The following is a 21,065-nucleotide window of genomic DNA, read 5'->3' on the forward strand; positions in this document are numbered from 1 at the left end:
ATGGCACAAAAGCAGTTCGGGACACAACTGACAAACCGATAGGTGGTTCGCCCCACCCAGTGCCTTCCAGTCGTTGTGGGTGTGGCTTATTTGAGGGAAGTGCCGGAACAGCGTGAGGTGAATTCTGCTTTAATGCGCCGCGTCGAAGAAGGGGCTGAACGGTGGGGCACCGGCAAAGAAATAATGGTTCTTGGCGACTTAATCGAGCACATGCAGCCGTCAGACGGGTTTACTGGCCACAATGATGACCTAGTTCAAGTGCTCGGTGTCAACCTGCCACTAGAAGTTCCCAATCTGCTGAACGACTGCCAAGGCTTTTCACCTGGTGTGTGCATGGAAGTCATTAAGTATGCATTGATATCTCGAGGTCTCATTCATATATAACACACCATAAACATTGATGAAGTACCAAGTACCATTGATGAAGAACCAAGACAGTGCCACCGCATTTTCGTGACGTAAGTCCGGTGGAATTTCTTTTCCACACAGTTGCGTCTCTTCGCGCCACAGATATTTGCAGCAGCGTTGTCAATGCGTTGCCATCTCCATAAATTTCGAAGGCCGTGTACGCATCAACGCAGCCTAGAATTCTTAAAAAAGGTGTTGGTGCATGTAAACTCGATAGCGTTCCCACAGACATTTTGATGTTTCGTGGCGTCGTTTGCATGCACAACCATTCCAAGTGTAGCCTTTTTGTGCAGCTACCTTCTATTTAAATTATTCAGACACCGTTGAAGCTGATGCGACGGTTTGTTTTCTCGCTGTGTGTGGCGAGAGTGTTTTATTCCACATTGAATCTACGTACACTGTTGATTTTTGTGAAAGGGAACACGCGAGCGAATAGACTGCACGATTGAGCGGCTGGCTGCAGTATACGTTCTAACCAGATCGAAAGCAATCGTAGTCTCTCTTCACGGCATCTACAGTAGCACGCAAGACACCCAGCCACTGATGATAAGGAACCAGCGGCAAGATTGCAACCCCCTTCCCTTTCGAGGTGATTATGCAAGAGGCCGGGTCAAGCGGCCATCGTAGCGTGCAGGCCACGCACTCGAGTGTTACCTTTAGTAAACATTGACAGTGTATGTCGTTTCTGTGCTGGCGTATTCTTTCCAGGAACTTCCTCGTCCCGCCGATGAAAAGACGTAAACTAGCCTAGAGAATCTTTCTTTAGGTGGTTGGTCTTGTGGTCTCGCAACGAGTGGTTCAGTTGTTGACGTAGATATATTCAACATCCGGGTGTTTTCATGATGCAATTGTGCAACGTAGTACATGCAATCATATACCTTTGTAGTGTTGCTTACAAACTTGATAGCATCAAACCTCCAACGCAAGAGCCGAGAATATTGCTTGTGATAAGTCGCTTCCATGTATTTATTAAAGTACCCGAGGATCTAAAACAAAGCGAATATATTATTTATTATGTAAAGGTATGGTCTGTTGGGGTGTATGTACACCGCATTCTTTATTTAATCTATAAACGTCGTATGGCTTATGACTACATAGTTAGTGTCACAAATGGTATACCACCCTGAATTTCAAATGAAGAAATGGTTGTGGAAAAAAATGATGGCTTCGTCAAAGATTCTAGTGCCATTCTTGTCCACGTTGTCTTCACAAGGATCCAATGCTCCTGGTGAGGTAGCTATTTCGGCTATTTTTCTACCCGGTTATTCGCTCCACAGACGCCTTTCATGCATGTCTGGAAAAGATTACGTGATAGTATAACACTTTGCGACGCTATGTCTGCATTCGGAGACTTGAGTTACATTGAAGTTTGTCGGCACTAATGTCGAGGAAGACACCCCACACACTGAGACAATTGCAACGTAAGCATTATTGTTACTTAAAGTTAATTTTCATTCCATCATTTTTAAAATGCTTGCCCCAAAGAATCGTTTTTGGGGCGACAGTACAGTGGGCATGGAACGTTAGACCGGAATTTCCGAATGTTTTTTTTTACATTTTAGCAATGTTAGGCAATTTGCAGATTTAATCACATGCAATTTGCATTAGGTGTTCAATTTAGTTTATCAAAAAATGTACCATGACTGACTGTACACAAGCTGAATTATTATTGACGTTATTTCTGTAAAATACACTACAGTTTATTTGAACAATGCCGCTTGCTCGACTAAGTTATGAGACTTTTGCCATGAAGTTATGTACATTTCGTGCACTTATAGACAGCCGATCATGATGCTGTCGCAAAGGGGATGGTGTCAATCGGGTTCTGAAAACACATGCACAAAAGCTAGAAGTAGCTGTTCTTCAAAACACCACCTTAAAACAAGCTCGATGCGAGTGAAGTATTTCCATATTCACAGCGGACATCACCTAAATGGGGTGCTGAAATTATTTAATGTTACTAGAAACAGACATATCGACATGATCAGACGCCTACTGAAATCGTGCAGAATACGTTGACTTGCACTTACAAGTGACAGTTATGTAGTACTCCGAACTACTCGTGAAGGCACACATAACCCCTTTTTCTTTTGTTACAGGTTATTTCCCCACACATAATTCACTAAGCGACCGATGTTCGTACTTAGTTGTATTTAACAATTCTCTATTTCGCTAAAGGTATGCCTTTTCCACGATGGTGCTACAAAGCTCAATGGTACGTGGTGAGCAGAAATTGTCATTGCGGTCGAAGTCTTAGTTTGGTTTTTCCAGGTGTTATAAAGTTCCCTCTTAATATTTGAACATGGGCAGAAGTACCAAGGTACTTACGCTTTTGTGTTCGCATTCCATTCCATCCAAAAGGTCTACTTTCTGGCACCAAGTTTGACGACCTTGCGAGTAACAGCACTTCATCTTGCACTCTTTCGTCAGTTCTGGTGGCTGTAAGTTAGAGGCACGCAAAATAGGAAACAGTAGGCGTGAAAAAAGAAATGTGTAGTGACGAGTGTAGCCCTAAATCTTGCACTAAATGCAGCTCCCCTACTGTGAAACCAGAGGAAGTGTGTAGCATGGTTACCCAGCAATCCCCGTTCATAAAGTGCCCACCGCTCTGTTTACCAAACCGTCGATGACGTCAGTGTTTGACGTAAGCATGTAGCGTTTGCCTAGCACAAGTAGAACCTTGTTGTGGAGGTTCGTAAACTTAGTGTGCGACACGTGCGCTACTTCTTTCCGCGCTTTGAGGACTTCCGGCTTGCTACAGCAGTTGAAATACGGGGCGTATGTAGCGAGTTACGCCAGGTTGTTTGCTCTTCAGATATTGCGCTGGGGAAGCGTAAGTGATAAGAGCAGTTGCGTGCCAGACGAAGCAGTAACGCCCTCTATTGCACAACGTGTGTGCGTGCCGCACGTTTCCGGAGTGTTTTCAGCAATTTTAGGTGAATTATTACGATTGCTTTAAATATTTCTGGTAATTTGAATGTTTTCGATGAAAAGGAAAATGACAGGTGTAAGCTTAAGAGACAGGAAGAGAGCCGAGTGGGCCAGAAAACGAACCGGGTTTAAGGATATCATCGTCGAAATCAAGAACTCTGAAGTGGGCATGGGCCGGGCTTGTAGAGTGTAGGTACGATAACCGCTGGTCATTAAGGGTACCTGACTGGATTTCCAGAGAAGGAGAATGCCCAAAGAGGAGGCAGAAAGTCAGGTGGGTTGTCGAGATGAAAAAGTTCGCAGGTACAACGTGACAGCAGAAAGTGCAAGACCGAGTTATGAGAAAATCATGAGAGGCACTCTCTAGTAGGTTTGCCCTGCAGAGAACGTAGTCATGCTGCTACTGCTGCTTCTGCTGCTGCTGCTGCTGCTGCTGGCGTTAATTTTAATAATTGACCATCTTGGTTTATTTAAACCCAGTTTTGAACATTGAGAGTCAAGTTTGGGCTTGCATAGACTACTTCACTTTGAGCTTGATCCCTTACGATATAGATGGATGACGAGTCCAAAGTGCTACGCACTTATAGGACAACACTAGAAGCACCAGAAACACGTGCACCAAGGATTTAGCGCAAGTATGACGCTGCTATTGTTTGCCACCTTAGCAACAGACGATGGAGCATAAAGAACCACAAAACCTTTTTGACAAAATTCAATAGAATTGTATCTTAAAAAAACGAGCAACACAAAGCTTTCAATATAATTGTTTTGTGAAATGATGATAGGCTTGCTCTTCCACGCGTGTACTTCCACTAATGATGGTTTGTGAAGCTTAGCCCTTGAGGTGCGTTTGATATTTGGTTTTCTGACAAAATGTACACTGTTTTGCGTGACGGGGCTCGAGAGTCAAGGTCATCCTTAAAAGAGACCAATTGGTAAAAACCCAGAGGCCCTCTTTGTCGATGCCGCTAGATATGACGGTGGGGCTAAGTTCACTGTTCCGGTCGTTTACGTAGAAGGCAAACTGGTGAACGCAGCCTCTGTTATGTAACAGTGGCCCATGCGGTGGAAAAAGCGGTGATTGGTCTGGCTTTTCCTTGCGCAAACGTTTTCATCGTTTTCTTCTCATAATCGCACATAGCAGTAAGATTTTCCTCGGACGCCTTTGTGTCTCAACAGATGAACAGTATTGTGACCAAAGCACTTGAACGAAATCGGGAGTGCAACGTGGGCGAGTACCACATCACGTAGATCCAAGCTCATCTAGACCACTCAGTTTACCTCCTCGGAACGAGCAGGCTCACCGGATAGCATGCGATGCACGAGCCACACTGTCGCGGATAGCCAGGTTCGTAACGAGGTCGACATAAGTAAGAATCTGTTGTGTACTTTTCACGAAATTGTTTCCCACTATCATCGGACACTGAAAAAATTTCCAAATCCCCATGCCGAATGAAACCAGCCTCAGGATAGCACCCTCGGACTTCTGCAAACCCGTTCCTATCCCCTGCCTCGGTCTACTAATAAGATGGACCCTGGGTCTCCCAATAAGTTAGACCATGCCACAAATGTGGCCATGAGTGATGTTCTTTCAAGCACATAATCTGGCTGTACCCAGCACTTGATGCCTGTTCACCCGTCAAGAAGGAGCAACGGGGATGCATGTCTGAAGAGCTGCAGTTTTCACTCTCAACTCCAGGCCGTTCATCGACATTGTGACAGCATCATGAGGACGTTGTGACGACATCGTGATGGAAGTTCGACTTCGGGTCTTGTCATGGGCGGAGCCACCAACTTCATGTGGGAGACCCATGGCTCCCCTAAACGTTAGTTAATGAGGACTACCATAAAGTTCTTGTGATGAAATGTCTGACAAGTCGAGATATGAATAGAAGTTTTTGTGTAGATGAGGATTTGTTCTGGTACTGACGAATTATTGAGTAAATAACAAAGCGTTAATAATTAGCCGGCTTTTAGTATGGATGTGGAAATCTCACCGTTTTCGGAAACGCATCACCGGAAATCCTCTTCTGTTTCAATGTTCTTTTCATGACTAACATGCAGTAGTATTGGGCAGATACTTGTTGCCCCGGCATGACGTGTGGTTTTACCGTGTGGGGCATTCTGGTTGTCGATTCACCAAGACAATCACCCGAGAGCTTCCTGCAAACCAATTCGCCACATTTGTTTTTTTTTTTTCGCTATTCAGACAGCTTAAAGAGGTGCACTATTTGATATATGCATCGGGACTATCGCAAGCACTTCAGTAAGATAGTCAGCAAAGCAACATACGGATACTACCATAGAAAGGAACACGAGAAGAAGGACCTCTACTTTAGACTCCAACTCACTAGACTTCAACGCTATAGACCTGAACGCGTCGTTCTTCTCGTACTCTTCATATTTTGCATTTGTAATGCTGTGTTGTTATGCTCGACACCAACCCTACAGCCTGCCATGACGACTTCAGTAATGTACACACTACCTTTTCACAAGTATTCAATTATGCTTTGTGTTTTAAAGAAAGCTACACGACTTAGAGTACGATGTACTCTAGTATGGGAGAGCATAAAGCTGTCCCAGCCCCATGACCCAACAAATATCTCCTTTTACAAGTCTTTTAGGGAAACTGTAACTAATGGCATGGTTTCCGCTGTCTGCTTCGTATGTGTTATTACTACCCTGTGACTGTCCCATAATGTCCCCCGGTTGTTGTTGCTTCGCTAAGGTTGAATAACAAAGGAAACAAAGAAACAATCATAATTTGCAAATCATTACATTCATTAGTTTTATTGGTGTGATATAATTAGATCATTTGTAGTTTCCGTCTGTTGTCTCTATGTGATTTCAGTTGATTTCTAGTTGCCGTTAATTTGCTCAGTGTCACCGTGTTCAATGTATAAATCTGCAGCTAATAGCGGACAAAGACAATAGAAAGAGGAGAAAGGATCATGTCGCTACTATTGTTTCAGGAAGAACTGCCGGTAGCCGTAAATTCACATGCCACTTGTTTACAAAAGGCCCAGGTCCGGGATAGAGCGCCAGTGGCATGAGTATCTTTGTCCTCTGACTACATGTAATAATGTTGAACAATAAGTAAATCAGAATGACAATATATATAGGCAGCGTTTTACTTTACTACATGACAATGTGCAGAAAATCACTAATAATTCACAAGAATTAGCAAGTTTCTGAAGTTACTAAGCAGTATTAACGTGAGGACATTGAGTTTCCTACATCTTTCCTGCGGCATGAGTCATAAGCAGATTTGTAAAATTTTGTAAGACGGTTTTCTTCTGCACGAGCGACAACTTTTTTTCAAAGAATCAAAGGGTAAAACTCTAGCTTCTTTTCTTTCACCTATGATTAGCTGTAATGCGCGTTGCATACCTCAGTTGAATGGTGAAAAGAGAGTTCTTGCACTTTTACCCCTAGTGACCAAGTGGTAGATAGCGATACCCAGAAATAAGGACAATGAAAGGTGCGGTAAAATTGCGCAGTGTTTTATGAAAAAATTGGGAGATACTTGAGCTTCGCCTTTACGAGTTGAATGCGATAGCGGTATCTTGTACCTAGTGCGTGCTTCAAGCACTTAGTCAAGAACTCTTTTCGAACTTGCTATGCACTCTCTATGTGGCCCTAAATGAATAGTTGCAGTAACATGTGTGCCTTTTGAAGTGGGCGACCAGCTTTGAACCATGAAGTCATTATGGTAATCACATGTTTTGACACCCAGTGGCAATAGACGCTTGCGCCACACATTATCACGGCAATATTTTATGCTGTATCGTGAAGCATGTATACAGAACCCGTGAGTTTGTAAAGCATGAAAGTTACTTTCACTGCATTTCCTAGCAGAAGAAGTTATTTTCACTATATTCACACTTTCATCACGCAAACGACCAAGGTTCGATCCAGAACTTTATTTGCATCTTTTTAGATTTTTTTGGTCATGCCCAAGACAATAGTTTTTCGCTCACAATCGAAGGTGCCGACACCGACACCGACGCGGGCACCAACGCTGTAGTTTCTGCAAAACGAGCTTTTTAACACTATATATCGCGTTAAAATAAATTACAAAAAATACCGATGGGGGGGATATAACTTTGAGAACGAGCTGGCCAATTTGCGCCTGAATTGTTCTACATAGTGTCACGACGACTGTAGTGGATGTAGTTAGGGAGTTATGAAACATAGGAAATCGCAAATAAGTATCCCTTTATACGACAGATTTGATATATGTGCTCTAATGGCTCAACCAGCCCACACACGAATTCGTCTCAACAATTTTTTTCCGTGTTTTTTAAGCAATGTGCGATGTCCTCTCAATCAACGCACACTAGCTGCGATGCTATGTCCGATATTTCACGTCATACATGTAGCTACTTCACAAGAATCTTTAGAACAATAAAAGCTAATCCGTGTACTTACTCTGTGTTAATCTTTATGGCCTCCATGCTGCACGTAGATAGCCTGTACTTGTTCGGGCCGCCGTCTTCATAGCTCATCAGGTAGCCAAGTCTCCAAGCACACTCCCCGGTTCCCCGAGGGTCATGCCGAGCGCCTAGCCTGCGCCGCCAAAAGTAAGTTCGCCAGCTTCCCGTGCAAAGTATAAGGACCGATCAAAGCGAGACAAAGCTGTCAAGAATGTCCTTACGAATGGCCGATCTCGTGAGCCATTCCGAAGACGCCGTCAAAGGAGGGAGCGACGTCTTCAGCCATAGCCACTCGGTGCCTTGTACATACCCCAGCGACATTTGCAAGTCCTGCCGTAGATATGCAAGCATCAATTTATTTAGCATGACTCCCGTGAAAAGACGAAAGAAACAGAATAATTTACAGTGGAGGTTGGATTTAAAACTGTTGCGCAGTGTGCGGACATTGATTCGCTCGCAATCAAACAGGTGAAAGTTTATTAGAAATGTCTGAGTCTCTCAAAGGAGGTGGCGCTTTGTTGTATAATAAGGGAATTTAAGTATTGTGCCGTAGACAACAGAATCACTTGATCGCGCCTATTGTTACTAGTAGCTTTGTATATATGATTCTCTTAAAAAAATCTGCCTTTCGAACGCTTTTGCCGCATTCTGCCGAGTGCGAATTGTACAGGAATGCACAAGTTGCTATATATAATTGAAAGTAATTGCCCGTTTTAAAAACACTTGCCATAATGTCTCTGCTAATTATCCCATGCTTCTTTTCTAAACACCTGCGCCCATTCACTAAATAGACCAATGATCCAACAAGTGCGCTTTCAATGATTACAAGACAAATTTGATATTAAACTGGCTCGTGTTCAGACTCATTGTATACATCGCTATAGTGCAGACTCGACAATACGTTTTCAGGAATTGCGAGAAGTCACTACTTATTACTAGATAAACTGTCTGTGAAGTTTGGAGATTAGTATCTGGTTCGAAGTTATTTCGAGTATGATCCCCGTAATGCTGCACTGAGTGCTGCTGAGAATTCTAGAGTGCTTTGTTGAAAAGTAAGTGAAACAACCATGTGGTTTGAAAAGAATATTGATGGTGCATACATGAAACGTTCAGTTATCATCAGAGGTGCCTGAATCAAAGTGCACATCTACTGGCGACTACGTGGCCACGACCTGCCAATAAGTGTAAGAAATCGTCCTCCAGTCTTTAAGTTTACGACGGCTGTCACCATGTTGTCGTTAGGTTTTGATATGTTGTATGTTTTGCTGTTGTAAGTTTTGATATATTGTAAGTTTGTGTTGTAAGTTTTGCTTGTGGGTCAACCACCTTGCCAGTCTGAAGGTTTGTGCGGGTTGGTGTGAACCTTCCCCATTAAAAAAATAATTACCGAAACAGCATCAGTGTGGGACCCAATGCTGTTGTTGCCGTTTACCGAGGTGTGTAGCTTCGAGAAGCACGGCTTCCTCCTGGTGAGTACCTGCTTTCTTAGGAGGCCCCATGACTGCCTGGGCACATTCAGGCAGACATCTATGCACTTTTTCAGAGGAGGGAAAAACGCCACAATGTTGGGCTGCGCGTGGGAGTACAAAGGCTGAAGCAAAAGTCTCAGCAGGACATTTTTTTGGAGATCATGCCAATTTGCGCCGCCCAGAAAATACTTTGGCGGCACCCAGAGAGCTGAAAACGTCTATACCGGCGTCTAAACCTGTGAGGTGACTAGTTGCCTTGTTACGTGATACGAGGCTATGGCTATGCATTGCAGTGCGTAAGTTGTGTATGTTGTCAGTGGGTGGGTGTAGGTGCGCTCGGCGCATGCGCTGCTTTGCGAGGTTATGGCAGTTGTTGCCCAGCTGCAGCGCGGCTGGTCGCCGGGCAATGCGACGCGTTGTTTTTGGGCACCGTCAGAGATTTCACACCACGCTAAAACAGCCTAATACCACATTAGTAAAGCTTTTGTCACCTCCTGGTTACGATTTGACGATTGTTATAGCGCGAGATGAGAACGACAACAAAGGGACAAAAAGAAGAATATGACCATGTGTTGCTGTTCAGATCTCGTGCTATGACTATCATGTCGTACCAACTAGGCCGAACCGCCACATTTGTCTAGAAACAATATTTGGGAAAAGAAAAATACACACGGTTGTTCATTTTCCGTTTCTTAACACTTCCGCCACGTTTCGGGTCTCCGCAGAACTCATTTGCAGTACTTGTGTCTATGTGCTTCGAGTTGTCGATGAATTCACCCTTGCGCTACCAATTTCTAGCTTTTTGGTTAGCTCAATTGGTAGAGTGACCACCCCGAAAAATCGTTGGTCCCAGGTAAGAAACTTGCACCAGGATGATATTTTCGGCAACTAAGAGGCATTTCTTTCTGAGAAATCCCTACGGATATTCTTGTGGCTTTGTGCCACAAACGGCTGGTTATTTTTTCTTCCTTAACCCTTCCGCTATTTTGCGTGTTTAAGCGGAATTCATTTGCAAACATTAATTGGTATTTGACGGCCGTCTGCTGCTCGCTTTGTTTTATTGTATTAGTGGTGGGTATTGGGAGTGGCCCAAGTTCTGTTACACATAACCTTAATGATGATAGTTTTGGCATTGACATACTTTATATTACGAGCTGATGCAGCTTCGCCGATAAAATATTGAGATGCGTAAGAACCCCCTAAGTCCCCGCACGGGGCACCTTGAGTAATCTAGGTGACGGTGAGTGGCGACACCGCGGACCCCGAGCTCCCAACATAAGCTGTGCCCAACCGTGGCGAGGTGTTTATAGGTGAAGGGTAGAAGCCGTAAACGGTGGCCGTCGGAGCCTTGGTCAAGCTCCGGCCGATGGGCTCCCTGCCTGTCTACCAGGCAGGGAGCTCCGGGACCTCTCTCGGCATCAGGGTAAACCGAGCGACGAAAGTACCCCCGTTCCCTGCTTTTCAATCTGTTACATGGCATTTTCCAAACCCCCCCCCAAACGTGATCGGCCCCCGAAAAGGGGCCGCACCGAAGTTTCTTTCCCACCACTACCTAACTTGAGTCCTCCCAAACCGAACAACTTCCCTCGCTTCATGGTGATGGAATCGGTCGACCAATCCAAACCTCTTTCTTCACTGTCGGTATTTCCTGTGTCAAAGTTTCTTGAGAGTGTTGTTGGAGAGTCGTACAAGGCCAAAAAACAACGAAGTGGCGAAGTCCTTGTCGAGCTCAGTAGACAGGACCAGGCCGACAAGCTCCTTGCTCAAACCCGCATCGCCGATCTGGCCATTCGAGTCACGCCCCACCGCAGCCTCAACAGCTCCCAGGGCGTGATTTCGGAGCCAGATCTGGCAAACGAGACAGAGGCCGACCTCCTTGAAGGCCTGCGAAACCAAGGTGTGACGGCAGTTCGGCGCATTACCATCAGAAGAGATGACAAGGAAATACCCACTAGGCACATAATCCTCACATTTGATCGGTCCAATCTTCCAGATTATATTAATGCAGGCTTTATCCGGTGCTCCGTCCGAGCGTACATCCCGAACCCGCGGCGCTGTTTCAAGTGCCAGAGGTTCGGGCATGGTACTAACTCGTGTCGGGGCCAAATAACCTGTGCCAAGTGCGCCCAACATGACCATCCCACTGATAATTGTAGCTCTCAACAACTTCTCTGCATCAACTGTCAGGGCCCACACGCGGCGTACTCCAGAAAATGCGAGAAGTTTCAATTGGAAAAGAAAATAATAAACATAAAGGTCACAGAGAACATCACCTTCCCGGAGGCGCGAAAGAGGTTCGCCTCTTTCCCTCTGGGGAGGTACGCCGACGCAGCTCGCCGGGGGGCGGAGCGGCGTCTTGTTTCGGCGGGGACCCAGTACCGCGAGTCGGACTTGGTCCCGCCCCCGCCCCCCCCTGGGTTGCCTCTTGCAGCCCAATCTGTCGCCACACCGCTTGCTGAGGCAGCAGCGGATGTGGTGCAAACCAGTTCTGTTGGGACCGGTGCCGCTCCCGCCTCGGCCTCCCCGTCCTCCAGTGCGTTGGAGGGTGCCGAGATGATGGACACCGCGGGCCCCGCACCGGATCCCACCGCCACCGCACCGCCCGTGCCACCTGTGGCACCCCCGGGGGTGGCGGCTCAAACGAAGGGCTCCCGAAAGGGGGCCAAGTCCAGGGGCCCGGCTCGACGGGCACCCCTCGGACATCTGATGATGACATGGATGTCCGGCCGTTCCTGCCTGCCACGCAGCGCAAGGAGCGGCCTGTGACGGCTAAGCCTTCAGAAGGGCCTAAAAAGCCCAAGCCAAGAGTAACAGCCCCGAAAGACGACACATAAACACACACAAACACACACACTCCAGTCTTCTTAAATTCAAATAATGGGAACAGAAAACATAATCCAATGGAACTGCAGAGGCCTCCTTAAAAACCTGGACGATGTGTATGAGATTCTGCATGACAGACAGCCAAGTATCATGTGTCTCCAGGAAACCCACCTTAATTCTAAAAACACAAATTTCTTAAATAGGTATATGGTATTCAGAAAGGACAGGGTTGGCTGCACCCACTCCTCAGGAGGTGTTGCTATTATCGCACTGAAGTCATTAGCATGCCACCCTATCTCTTTAAACACTGTCCTCGAGGCTGTAGCGATCCGTACAATAATATTTAATAAGTTGATAACGGTATGCTCCGTTTACATCTCTCCGGATTTTTCACTTGTGAGCTCTGACTTCGAGGCGCTGGTCGACCAGCTGCCCGAACCGTACATCCTCATAGGCGACCTTAATGCGCACAACCCTCTTTGGGGCTCCTCCAGAACGGATACCCGAGGTCGCCTAATAGAGAAGTTTCTTACATCCTCCGGATCATGCCTTTTCAACAAAAAACAGCCTACATACCATAACTTAGGACACAATACATACTCGCATCTTGACTTGGCTATTGGTTCCGCAGCTCTCTTTCCATGTCTTGAGTGGGGTGTGGGCACGGACCCATATGGTAGTGACCATTTCCCCACCTCATTAACGTATCTAGGCACAGGCCCAAGCAGTTCATCTTCCCATAAAAGGTTTAATGAATCAAAAGCAAACTGGAGCACATTCACACAAACATCTCAACTACACCACACATCCATAGAACACCTACACGTGGAGGAAGCCGCCCAACTCATCACGGCGCACATCCTTGACGCCGCCGAAAAGTCCATTCCCCTGGCCTCCAGTGCGTCCTGCAACCCAAGGCGGCCCTGGTGGAACGAGGACTGCAGGCGGGCGCGACAGGCCCAGAACAAAGCGTGGGGTGTCCTTCGCCGGTACCCCACGTCGGACAACCTCATTTCGTTTAAACGGGCAAAGGCTTTTGGGAAGCGAGTGCGTCGTGAGGCGAAAAGGGACAGCTGGCGCACCTTCCTGACTTCCATCAACTCATACACTGACACACACAAAGTCTGGACACGAATACGCAAACTAAAAGGACAACAGACACACAGCCTGCCCCTGGTTAGTACAACAGGGGACACACTGGAAGACCAGGCTAACACACTCGCACAACACTTCCAACACGTGTCCAGCTCAGCACACTACACAAACACTTTCATGAAACACAAAACATCTGTTGAAAAAAAGCCCTTACACGACAAAGAGAAATCGAACAGTTCTTACAACTCTGAATTCACTCTCTATGAGTTGAGGGCTGCCTTGAGCACGTGCAAACCTTCAGCTCCAGGTGCAGATAAGGTTACATACACCATGATACAGCACCTACACCCAGAAACTCTTGAAACACTCTTACACCTATACAATAAAATATGGCTTTTGGGGCACATTCCTCGCTCTTGGAGGGAGGCCATAGTAGTAGCTTTCCTAAAGGAAGGGAAGGACCCTTCCTCTCCTGCCAGTTATCGTCCCATTGCCCTGACTAGCTGCCTGTGTAAGCTCTTCGAGAAGATAATAAACAGGAGACTTGTGTACTTTCTCGAGTTCAACGGTCTTCTCGAGGGCTGCCAGGCAGGCTTCAGGGCGGGGCGATCTACCAACGATCAACTCGTTGCATTAGAGGCATATGTAAAAGATGCTTTCCTCCACAAGCAGTACTGCATGACAGTATTTTTTGATTTAGAAAAGGCGTATGATACTGCTTGGAGGTATGGTATCCTCATTGATCTCAAGTCTTTTGGCATTTCGGGTAACATGTTCAACACGCTTGCCAGTTACATGTCCGAAAGAACGTTTCGAGTGCGTGTTGGAACTGCACTATCTAGAGTTCATGTTCAGGAAAATGGAGTGCCACAAGGTGGAGTTTTAAGTTGCACCCTTTTCATTGTGAAAATGAACTCACTGAGGAAGGCATTGCCACCGTCGATTTCCTGCTTAATTTATGTAGACGACGTACAATTATCTTTTAAGTCTTGTAACCTATCTGTCTGCGAGCGCCAAGTACAGCTTGGTGTTAGCAAGCTAGCTGGCTGGGCAGATAGGAACGGGTTTAAATTTAATCCGGGGAAGTGCACTTGTGTTCTTTTTTCTAAGAGGCGTGGCATCCGGCCGGATCCTGACATTCATCTTAATGGTGTGTCGATTCCCGTCAAAAAGGAACACAAGTTTTTAGGAATAATCTTTGACGAAAAGCTGACATTCATCCCACACATAAAACAACTAAAACATAAATGCTTAAAAACACTGACTATCATGAAGGTTCTCTCGCACATTTCTTTTGGTGCTGACAAACAACTTTTATTACGTGTTTTTACCAGCCTAATAGGTTCGCGATTGGACTATGGTAGCGTTGTTTATGGGTCAGCAAGTAAAACATCCCTCAAAATGCTGGACCCGGTACTCCATCTGGGGCTCCGCCTGGCGTGTGGTGCATTCCGGACTAGTCCGGTCGAAAGCCTCTATGTGGAGTGTAACAAATGGAACCTGCAACGTCAGCGAGCATACACAGATCTCCTTTATGCTTTTAAACTTTCATCCATGCCTCACCATCCTTTTAAATCAGTTTTTTATGATACGTCCATGACTGAACTCCTTTTAAACCGACCATCGTTCTCTGCGTCTTTCTCCTACAGAGCTAGAGAGGAAGCGTCAGAGCTTTCTGTCTCTTTTCTAGACACCATCCAAAGTTCTCCAACAGATTTTATAGCACCATGGCATCTCCGCGCTGTCTTATGTGACACATCTTTTACACATATAGATAAAAACCGAGCTCCCACATGTGCTATTCTGCAGCATTTCTTGCATCTGCAGCATAAGTATCAATGTGCTGAATTTTATACGGACGCCTCTAGAACTGCCACCTCTGTGTCCTGCGCTGCGCATGGACCCGGCCTTAGTGTCACTAAAACGCTGAATAGTCATACTAGTATCTTTACCGCAGAGGCGTATGGTGTTCTTCTTGTTGTTAATCATATACTTCAAAGCGACATCTCACAATCCATTATCTATACAGACTCCCTCAGTGTTGTGCGGGCACTGTCGTCAACAATGCCTTCGAAAAACCATGTTGTCAATCTAATTGTCAAAGCTGTTATGTCTGTGTATGTACGCAACCTTGAACTGGTTCTTTGTTGGGTCCCTGGCCACTGTGGTATAGCCGGGAACGAAGCAGCGGATCGAATGGCTGCTGCTGCTACACTCCTAAATACAGTAGACATAACCACATTATCCTACACCGACGTGAAACCACACATCAGACAACAACTTCGTAAAACATGGCAAACACACTGGAGTGAACAAACAGACAACAAGTTACACGTAATAAAACCACATTTGGGACCATACACCACCGACGCACGTAATAGATACACTGAAGTCGCCTTGGCCAGATTACGGATAGGGCACACTCATGCAACGCACTCGCACCTTCTCACTGGGTCTCCAAGACCTCTGTGCAGCAGGTGCGGAGAGGCCCTATCCGTGATCCACATCCTGATACAATGTAAGGCACTTGACACAACACGACGCAAATACTTCCCACAACTACACACGCGACATATTCCACCACACCCGTCACACTTCATAGGAGACGAAGCACTGTTTTCAGTCAAACGCGTTTTAAAATTTCTTACCGACGTGAAATTTTTACATCTCATTTCTTATCATGCTTGACAACCTGGCCCTTTAGACCAGTCATCTTCCATTACGTTGTGTTTTACTTTGTCCATTTTTACTGAGATGTTCTTTTACTTCCTTGTCACTTTAATGTAATCACTTCTGTTTGGCGCTCTTTGCCCTTAGTCGGCCTTGCGCCATTAAACTCTAAACATCATCATCATCAAGAACCCCCTAAGTCGCTCGGTCGCCCCTACATAACGTTTTAATAGATCTCACTGCATCAGGCGTTTATCCACGTATTTACACACAGAATTCAATACTGACCCATTCTTTCTTAGATTGTCATTCCTACGTTTACGTTTTCTGCTTGATTCATGCAATAATAATGCTTCCTGTCTAGCTAAGAAGAAACATCATGTGTTATTTGAAATCCACCTTTTTATTGACGCAGTTGTATTGTTATTGAGCAATAAAAAGTCCACACACAGCATTCTTTTTCTACACGCCCAAAATAAGCTTGAAGACGAGATGAGAGACCATCGTCAAATAAATACCTAGCCGTGACACTATCAAAGTAAACACTTCCTTTTTTGTTGAGACATTTTATTCTGCTTACTCGAGCTCTGCTACGACAAATAATTTGAGGTGTAATACGTCACTAAGATCGCTAAAAAATTACTAATCCTTTTTAACTGCTTCTAAGTTTTTTTCTACTTTCTCAACAAGCACTTTGTAAGCTTGTTATTTCAACAACCATACTAAATTTCAGAAAAAAAGAAGCAATGCTGTACAGTATACAATACAGGTATGGTTACATCTCATTGAAATTACTCTATTATGAAACGAAGTGCTAAGTGACTACTCTTACCTGCAATATTCTTATCAAGAGATGTGCCCCTAGCTGTAGACATATCCCGACTGCAAAGAAGCACAACAGCGATATAGAAATAGGACGAAACAAAAGATGGGTAATATAGGTAAACACTGTGCAAGTTTATCTCATGGTCACAAAAATGACACTGAATGCTTTCGAAAATTCGTACATGTATGGCTGCCTTGGGTTATGACAAGATTTTTCTTAGTACTCACTTAGTTAGGAGGAACACTACATCAGGGTTTCCTGGAATGTTATCGTCGTTGTAATATTTTTCCAGTTTCGCGAGAGTTTCGTATGCCTCTATTGTGCCGAGAATGTGGCTAAGAAATACGTCGGCCTGCGTTTGAATAAAAAAATACACAGCATCTGATTCGGGTCGCAACGCCTCCCGTAAGGAACTCGTTCATAAATACCACCCTGCAGCTCGGGTGTCAAACATCGCTGAAGGTTGCGGCACTGACACGTAAATCATACATTAACGACGCAATATGGCATATAAACCATCGTGACGGTGCTACTAAACACAACACACTGCTCTCGTTCATTTCTTCCTGTGTGTTTTGTTTAGTTGCGCCCTCACAATAGTTTCTATGTCAAAGAACGAACTCCCGAACAGTCAACTCTTTTGATGCAATATGAACGGACACATCATAGCTGTATAACAAGGCAGAGTCATGTTGGCATAAGTTCATGATGAAACAAGCGCCAAAAAGCAACTGAAAATTTCCCTTTCGAAACGAACGCTTATATATGCTTAACTTAAGAGGTCCCCGCCCTCGCACTTAGCGGTGCACTGCAAGGAGTGCACTTGCCAGCCGAAATTTTCAGACACACGAATAATTGACGAACACAAGAAGCGTACCACGAGAAAAATAATGGAAGCGTATCAAATTAAGAAAGGAGGTGACAAGTGCGTCAGTCGAGCGTCTGTTCCACTAACAGATGCGGAATTTCTTTTTTTTTGGACGTAACATAAGTCAGTGAATCTAATTTTTATATTTTCTTTTTGTATTTTTGAGCGACTTAACGCGTGTTTTTCCGGTTCTGTTCCGTCGATATGGGTGTGTTTTTTTTGTATATCACGTTGTTTATGATAACTGGGGTGGTTTGAGATCATGTACATGCGTGTTATGCATATATAAGTGTTCGTTTTGAAATAAAAATTTCAGTTGCTAGTAGGCACTTGTCCTGTGTCCTTTCTGAGTGTTTGTATTTTTTTGGCGCTTGTTTCATCATGAAAGGTCCTTGATTGTTTAATAACATATACGTGCTGCCTTCAAGAGCATTAATAAAAAAGTTGGAAGTATGTAAATAGAATAAATATCAATAAATAAAATGCTACAGCAATAACAAATTTGACAAGCTGAAGTTTTCTGAGAAGTTTTTCATTGTATAGCTATGTTGGACTCACCTTACTCATAGTCACTCCAACAATCCTAAATGTAATGCTAGGCGTTTTTATTTCGAGATATCTTAGCGTTACCTGAAAAAAAATTATGAAAGGTGTTCGCGATAAGTCCAGTCACTTCTACCAGTTTATTTGTAACTCATTTACTTAAGTTACACTGATTTTCACAAATCGAGCTAATTCAAGACGAAAGCCAGCAACAAGCATAACGTTCTCTAAAACGAAGACGTTTTCATCTTAAATCGTACACCAACCAACGCACCTTTCAGCATTGTTACTGCACTAGTTCCCGTCATGTCTTTATGTCTCTGCACCACGTATATAACGTTATCGAAGACTCTATTCCAACAATAGTTGTGGGAGAAATTACACGTGACGAATTGCCCACCTACTGACAATGGCTGCTACTTTGTTTATTGTACACCTTTCGTGATTTAAAATAAAACGGACAACTGCTAAATACTCACGCCAAAACGAGTGTTCAGGCACCAGATTAATCCCACAGCATGAATAATGATTGTAGTGGAGTGCAATTGCAGTGTACTTGTGTGCGCATCCGCTCACTGAACGAGAAGCAGTGGCACTCGGTGAAGGTTAAGATGAAGTGTGAACGAGTTTGTCCGTTTCTCGCTTAGCACTGAGGAACCCAGTGCCATTGAATTTCAAGACCTTTCGTAAAATATGCATATATTGGTGTGACGAAAGTGCTTTAGTAAAGCAACACATTTGTAACAAACCCATCAAACTGTAAGCTTGTAAAAAGTAAACATAGCCTGCCGACTGCTTACAAACTTGGTAAAGAAAAAAAAAAGATGAAGCAGATTGTGTTAAAGAAAAACCATGGTTTAAAACTATATGAATGGTATCGTGAACTTTCACACCTCATCTAATCGTTCTTTCTATTTTGAATGCATGATTACATACTCTGAGTAATGAATCAGGCTGAAGAAATGTGATAGCGAAAAAGAAGTAACACAAAAATAAAACAAAAATAAGTAGAAAAAAATAAAATGTAGCGTTCTCACCGCATTCACCATGATCGCCAAGTAGCCAATCAAATCTTCTTTGGAATCGAAATTCTGGTTGTGCTCTTGGTCAGAAATTATATGAAGATCAACCACAAAACTATTCGCTGGCCTTCTGCCCGTCATTGTAGATGCCGTGGACGTTGTAGTCTGGGAGTCTACCATAATCATAATTAAAGGAACAGTAAACAGCATAATTATTTTTTGCGCATTAGTAAAGCCACATTTCACGATTTCGAACACACCACTATTACCGCGACACCCAGCTTGGTAAGCAAGAAAACACGTGACATAGAAATGCGGGCGGAGACACGCCCCCTTGAGATTTCCGCACCAGACAACATCACGTCATACATTTTCAAGGCACCTACTGCGTGCTATGCAACTTATAACCAGTAAAATGGAAGTAAATTGTCATCTGTGGGGGCCATAAATGCAGCAAACGAAGCTTCAAAAAGTTTCACCGAGCCAATTACGAAAAAGTACGGGAAATGCATTTTGAAAAACCTTGACGTCACTCGCGGAGTAATCAGCAACATATTAAAAAAATGAAACTTCAGCTTACTTTTTCCGGCAATAATAAACTTATGGCAGTGAGACATAGTATTAGAGTTCTCAAAGTGCAATTTGTCAATTTGAACCAAGCCATTGTTTCGCTTTGGTGTCCCTTCGAGAACTTGGGCTTAAACTTTATTGAACTCTGTGCATATATTGTTGTAGGCGATAAAATGGCGTCTTTACGGTGGCCCTTAAAGTTCCAATAGACTACCAAGTATATTGATAGCATACAGATAGTTGTGCTAATTACTAAAGCATGTGATTCGTGATACTAGAAATTTTTCACTTTATGGAGTCACAACCTACTTATTCCTAAGACTATAAGGTTCGCAGTTTCAAAAACTAAGCTTTTAGGCCGTGATACTTACGTAATCAAAAAAAGCCTTCATTTAAAATGAGTATTTTGTTTGATGAATTGATATCAGAAGCATATGTGATACGAACAGCTGGAGTGTAGATGAAAAGGGCTATATTGCGGACGTTGCCGAAGTCTACTGCACTCTCACTGCTGCTGCATCAATTACAGTTATGAGGGTGCTTCACATAACTAGTAACCCTCAGCCAATATTTGTTATTCCAACATACCATCAACCATGACACGCTGTTTGTTATGCAATAAATTTGTTCGTTACAAAATTGACGATGTTATTGCGAGAGCTTCATACATTCCTGTAATTTTAAGGTTCGATGGGAGACTCTTAGTGTAAAGAAGAGCTTGATTAGAGTCTCTTCACACGTATTGCTACAAATGATTTCATCAGGACGTTTATTGCGTTTATTGCTATTGGCTTGCTCAAAACAATAGTGTTTTGTTATAGTGTTGTTAGCGGTTGTAATAATAGTTAAACGCCTGGTGCATGGTCAGTTCTTTTTCCTTTACGTAACTTCTTATTTCCTCGTATAATTGTCGTAGCAAAGAAGGCGGGGACAAAATTGTGAAGGTTAAAAGAAAAAAAAATTAGGCAGATCTCACGCACCTTGTGAATTGATGTTATGCAAAGCATGCGGAGGGAAAGTGACTACGTTGTAGTTCTTTTATTGAGCGATACGTTATGAAGTCACGCTAAAGATAAGTACACATGTTGTACGCCCCGACGTATGCTAAACAGTGACAAGCTTACTGTTACGTAACGATGCTAACAACAGCAACATGGGTATTAGCAACAACAGAAGGAAAGCTAATATGTAGTGCTTTCGCCAGCGAGGATGGTGGCCGTGGAAACTGCTACATAAATGAAGTTCAGTGGATGGCGCTTAACTACATTAGTCGTTAGCCCGACGTGACGGTTGTGTGATAGGAGTGCGTGTGTACTGTTTATAGGATTGGATAACCAGCACTGTCATCACAATTGACATTTAGTGAACATTACAGTCTACTTGAAAATAATTTCCGAGACCTAG

The 21,065-nt window shown here is 44.1% G+C and overlaps 1 protein-coding gene across 2 annotated transcripts in view; it reads right to left on the reverse strand.

The window, feature by feature from the left end:
* Window positions 1-1,395: 1,395 nt before the first annotated feature.
* The window catches only part of LOC119165178 (venom metalloproteinase antarease-like TtrivMP_A), a 28,611-nt gene continuing 8,941 nt past the window's right edge, over window positions 1,396-21,065 (reverse strand). For both annotated transcript variants that reach the window (XM_075870946.1, XM_075870947.1), the window contains exons 6-14: window positions 19,107-19,264; window positions 18,085-18,156; window positions 16,886-17,010; window positions 16,665-16,714; window positions 7,997-8,105; window positions 7,771-7,908; window positions 5,337-5,502; window positions 2,737-2,847; window positions 1,396-1,702 (exon numbers count right to left, since the gene is read on the reverse strand). In XM_075870946.1, the coding sequence (XP_075727061.1) occupies window positions 1,655-1,702; window positions 2,737-2,847; window positions 5,337-5,502; window positions 7,771-7,908; window positions 7,997-8,105; window positions 16,665-16,714; window positions 16,886-17,010; window positions 18,085-18,156; window positions 19,107-19,264 (977 nt within the window). In that variant the 3' untranslated portion in view covers window positions 1,396-1,654. The remainder of the gene's footprint in view (window positions 1,703-2,736; window positions 2,848-5,336; window positions 5,503-7,770; window positions 7,909-7,996; window positions 8,106-16,664; window positions 16,715-16,885; window positions 17,011-18,084; window positions 18,157-19,106; window positions 19,265-21,065) is intronic.

Source organism: Rhipicephalus microplus, chromosome 8, assembly GCF_043290135.1.
Source record: "Rhipicephalus microplus isolate Deutch F79 chromosome 8, USDA_Rmic, whole genome shotgun sequence".
In the NCBI taxonomy this organism is placed as follows: domain Eukaryota; kingdom Metazoa; phylum Arthropoda; class Arachnida; order Ixodida; family Ixodidae; genus Rhipicephalus; species Rhipicephalus microplus.